Below are 4,933 nucleotides of genomic sequence, written 5' to 3'. Positions count from 1 at the left end.
GAGGTCTCCAACACTTGAGTTTTGTGAGTGCTCTTGTTCTTGGTTACATGTCTCAAGCAGAGTCACAACTGTTCTTTTCTGGGGGTGGTGAGGATGGGTCTGTGTAAGTCAGGATTACCTGCTCCAGGTAACTCAGATTATGGTTGTGTAAAATGGGAAAAAAGAGAGGAGTGGTGGAGGTAAAATTGGTATTTGAATATGGAGATGAGAAATAGTAGCACAGTGAGACTGAAAGGAATTGTGTTTCAATATTTCAGTAACTACAGTGGGAAAATCACTTCAAACAAGATGCAAAACCACAATAAATCTTTATTCTAAAGTATATTTTAATGAAGAATTGCTTATTCTTTTTCAATAAATTAAACAGAAAAGATGCTACATACCTGCCTGTTGAATACAAACTTAATAAAAATACAGCTTATATAATTCTTATATAATTTAAACCATACAGATTTTAAGACACATCAATTTAGAATATATTTACATAGCATAACAACACTGTGGAACTCACACTTATTAACACTTGAGGAAAGTTCATCAAACATCACATAAAAGAGAGGTCAGTCTTGTCCTGGCATTTTCTTGTTATGCCCCAGATTGTCAGTCATCCTAGTTTGTCCTGTGAGCTTGTCAATCCTTTCCCAGTGCTCAGCTCCCGAGTCCTGCACTTGGTAACAATCAGCAGATCTTTGGGATGTGAGGCAAGGCTCGGTGCTCACAGAGCAGGTGAAACCTCAGTTTCCCTGAGCTCTGGTGTGTGGGAGGAGGGGATTGTGCTGCTCTCACCCTTGGGACAGCCTCACCCCCTCCTACCCTGCATCCTCTGCCTGTGGAGCTGTTTGCATCTCCCTCTGCTCCTCCTCCCAGGACAGAGATCTTCCTTGGCAAGGTCCAGCCGTTGTGGAGGATCTCTTCACAGGGTGTTTGACAGAGTCTCCTTGGCTCTTCTCACTTCAGACACTTTATTTTGAAGTGTTAGTTTGCAGCTGGTTCAAAAGGTTCAGGTAGGATTTGGATTTTAAAAATCTGGGATATGAATCCCTTTCCATAAGGATGTACACTGTTTTCTGGGCTTCATCAAAACTTGTGTGAGTTGGGTCTTGAGCCTTTTTGGCTGTTGCTTCCCTCATCTGATAGTCAATATTGATCTGGAACAAAAAAAATATAAATGCTGTTAAAAACTGAACTTTAAATGTATTCTCTTTCTGTATCTCTTTGTCAATACATGCATCTGCAGCCTTAGAACTCTGTGATAGTTCAATGTCAGAACTGTAAATTGGTGGAAATCAAATGCCTGTATCCCAGTTAGGCACAAAAATTGATGTTCACTATAGAAATGTAGTTTGTTCTGGAGTTGGAATTATTACAGCTTTATTAACCTGGAGGAACAGCCTCCAGCTACTCAGAGAAATCCTGTGCTGAATGTCTCCAGTTTAAGTATGACCAACATACAGAACTTTAACTTTTCCAGAAGGCTGACATATTTTAAAAGACAGGAAATGTTCTGTGGTGCTTCCCCTGGCAAACACAAAGAATGTCCAAACACCATCAGCAATTGAGGCTGTGCTGGGCTCTGCTGGGGGCTGTGAGTGTGTGAGGTCTGATCATGTCCCTGCAGAATCTGTGATGCCAGAGGGGACCTGACAGCCTGTCTGTGTCTCCTTGTGCCACTGAGTGAGGCTCTGGGCATCCCAGTGCAGCCACACCTCTAACTCTGCACAGGCTGCCTTTAGACACACCTGCTTAATGGCATCTGACTGGACAAACTCCTCATAAATCCTCTCTGCTTTGCCATGTAAGTGATCAGACTTGCTTTTCTTGTAATCCTCACAAGCCAACCAGAACTCGATGTTTTCCTCGCTGAATTCTGACCTCAGGAACTCCCGGAAGACGCCTTGACCACCTAAAGCCAACACAAATAAATCATCATTTACTATATGATACCTGTGGCCAGGGGGGAGAAAATAAATAGCAGGAGCTGGATTGAAATCTGATGTAAAATCTTGCCAAAATACACTTTTATTCCCTTCTTCATAGATATTCTAATATTAAGGCTCATGGGAGTCTTCCTAATTATGTTCAGTGTTTTTAGATCTGGACTCTGGGTCCTGATCCCATAACAATCCTATAAGAATGGATTCTAGTCCCTCCTAAATGGATTGTCTTAGGGTATAAGTGGTGAGAAAATTCCAGATTAAGGTGATGTATTAAATCCAAGGATTGAAGACTGATCAAAATGAGCTATTTGGGGGTTAATTGCTCCACTGAAAATGGGAAAAGACCCCAAAACCCAGCCTGGAAGCGGAGCTGTAGCAGTGTCCAGGTTACACTGGAGCTGTAAGAAGCTGAAGTGTAGCTGCCCATTGTCTGACAGTGTTTATACAATGCTACAGCTTTGCCTGTTTGCTGAGATTAGATAAAATTGTGTCCTCAGAGTAAGAACAAAGTCAGACTGAAGTAACAGACTTACTTTGGCTGGCCAAGAGCTTTTCCAAGGACTGTGACCACTGAATAACTTCCTCTGCAGAGAGCCTAAGGTGACAAGGAAAAGAAAAGGCTTCAGGCAAGAAACCATTGGGTTTTGTTTGTATGTCTGAAGGAGACAACTTTTATAATTTATTATTATATTCCAGAAATATGTGCCAGGTATTTTACTACATCTATGGCTTTGTCATTATCTGAGATCCTGGAGACATCTCACATCAAGAAAAATAATCAGAGATGGAAAAAATATGGAGCTATGATGTTGAATTCTGTTCCCAGGAACACAGTCTTTTACTGCAACTGTGATAAAATCAGTTTGTGCTTGTATTTCTGCTCCCATATTTTTGCAATAAGAATGGTAATACCCCTACTCCTCATTCAAGTGAAAAGTACTTTTTCTTGTCAGACTTTAGAGAACAGTTACAATATCCCTCTGATAGAAATGGATTTAACTGAAGTCTCTTCTCCCTCGCTGTTTGATGCAAACAAATCAAATCACTAATTGAAAATCATTAACTCCATGAGTAGTTTCTTATTACTAATGTTCTCCTGTCCTGCATTTTGGAAATTCTGGATATTTTTACAAGATTTGTTGTTCTAGAAGCAGTTTAGAAATGAAGTAATTTACTATACATCAATCTAGCTATGACTGTATTTTATAACTTGGCTTGTTTCTGTACTTACATGATATTTCTGGAGTTGGAAGTCTTGATCCCAGATTCAATATGTGGCACCATGCATTTCAAATAACTTTTGAGATCTGCACCACTGAAACAATGAACAGACACATTTTAATCCATTAGAACTGAAGTTGCACTTAACTTCTATTTAAATTTTCTTCAGACTTTCAAACAGACTCAGCTCCATCCTATGACCAAAGCCTGGGAAGTTACATATCCAAGAAATTTTATTAAAGAGACTGAGGCCCCCACAATATCCAAATTCTATTTCTGATTGCTGAATCCAGTAATGGGTGTGTCTCAGCACAAGCTTTTTTTAATGATGTTGCAGTCCTGGGCTTTGAGCAGGTTTTATTCATTTAGCCTGAGCCATAGTGCTAAATCTTAATCTCCAAGATTAGTTGGGTGTTATTTTCACTCCTAATACATTAAACTTTATACTAAGTTTCATGTACTTACAAAGCTTTTTGCTTCTTTTTGTGGCCTTTGCCTTCTGCGAGCTTGCAATCTTCTTTTCCATTTAATTCAGTCACGTTGTTGTGGGAGAAAAAGAATCCTGGCATTTTCTGGGCTTTAAGGTGGAGCGCCCTTGGCTCGCTGATCCTGCAGCCCCAGCTGAGAGCTCCCTGCCTCTGCTGTGCCTTTTATTGAGGCAGGCAGCCCTGCAGGCTGGGGCAGCAGGGCTGTTTATCGTGGATCCTCATCACAAGTTCCCCTTTCGCTGCTCAGTGACGTGAGTCTTTCTTGAGAAAGAAAACAGACAGCGGTGTCTCGTGGCTGAGGTTAAACCAGATGAGGCTGAATCGCTGTGGGGTTGTTATGTGTGACTGTCTATGTCTGTTACCAAAAAAAACCCAGCAAACCAAACCATGACCCTCTAGAACTTTGAATTCTTGTCCATTTCTGATAGGTACTAGCAAGTCAGAAGTATTTTTTTGTTTGATCAACAAGAGATGCAAATACTGCAGTTCTTTCTGACAAAATTCACTTGTTGCATGCCTGTGTCCTGAATTTCATACTTTTCAGTTGGTTAGGTGGGCTCAGCAGAAGACAAGGAAAGGGACTCTAAAATACCCCAGTAATTAAGTTCCATATGCAACAACCTATTTGCAAGTCCCCTGTTGCCCTTCAAACCAGAACATTACCTTACACAGGTTTGTTTAGACAGGGTATGTGAAAATATTTACAAGTGGTTTTCTCAGGAAGGGGATTTGAAGCAGCAAGAATTTAATTTAGTTTAATTTTTTCGAGTCAGGTTCTTTGGAAGTACAATACCATATTTTAGGAATACCTGCCTAATTTTAAGTGACTTGGCACGTATAAATATTAATTAGGTTGGAGCTGTGGTTGTAAAAACAGTGTGAGTATCACAGGCTGTTTGAGGGAGGTGTGAGTTGTTTGTACATACTTGAGTTCCACTGCAAAAAAGCAGCCATGGATATAAAGCAAGACAAAGAATTAAATGTAACTCTCTATTTATCTGTCCAGGATGGTGATTTAGATGTTGAAATATTTAATCTGCCCCCTGAGCATCTCAATTTCTGCCTGTTTGCTTGGGTTCTTTTTTTCCTGTGATGTTTCAGAGCTGCTGTGGGGTTTTGTTTGTCTTTGTTTCGTTGTTTGTTTTTCACTGAACAGCGTGTATCACCTGTGAGCAGTTTGTGAGTGGTGTGTGCAGGGCTGCAGATGATGCTGGCAGCTCCTGACACATCCCCAGCTTCCCCTGGAGCTGCGACGAGCAGCACTGGGAGCCCGGGAGCCACCGGCAG

The 4,933-nt window shown here is 40.9% G+C and overlaps 1 protein-coding gene across 1 annotated transcript; it reads right to left on the bottom strand.

Annotated features, from left to right (window-relative positions):
* Positions 1–289: 289 nt before the first annotated feature.
* RGS1 (regulator of G protein signaling 1) lies at positions 290–3,820 on the bottom strand. Its single transcript, XM_015615716.3, has 5 exons — positions 3,624–3,820; positions 3,169–3,252; positions 2,471–2,532; positions 1,740–1,903; positions 290–1,148 (listed from the first exon to the last, which is right to left on the bottom strand). The coding sequence occupies exons 1-5, from the start codon at positions 3,725–3,727 to the stop codon at positions 963–965; spliced, it is 600 nt and encodes a 199-aa protein (XP_015471202.1). The 5' UTR covers positions 3,728–3,820; the 3' UTR covers positions 290–962.
* Positions 3,821–4,933: the final 1,113 nt, after the last annotated feature.

This window comes from Parus major, unplaced genomic scaffold (genome assembly GCF_001522545.3).
Source record: "Parus major isolate Abel unplaced genomic scaffold, Parus_major1.1 Scaffold246, whole genome shotgun sequence".
In the NCBI taxonomy this organism is placed as follows: Eukaryota; Metazoa; Chordata; class Aves; order Passeriformes; family Paridae; genus Parus; species Parus major.
This window is presented reverse-complemented; position numbering and strand designations above follow the sequence as displayed.

Bases quoted from the DNA above. Each gene is read 5' to 3' on its own strand.
- RGS1 (XM_015615716.3), bottom strand. From the start codon at position 3,727: ATGCCAGGATTCTTTTTCTCCCACAACAACGTGACTGAATTAAATGGA. The intron at 1,904-2,470 runs GTAAGTCTGTTA...TGTTGGCTTTAG, and splicing joins AAAGCTCTTGGCCAGCCAAA to GTGGTCAAGGCGTCTTCCGG. The intron at 1,149-1,739 runs GTGTGTCTAAAG...TTTTTGTTCCAG, and splicing joins AGTCAGATGCCATTAAGCAG to ATCAATATTGACTATCAGAT.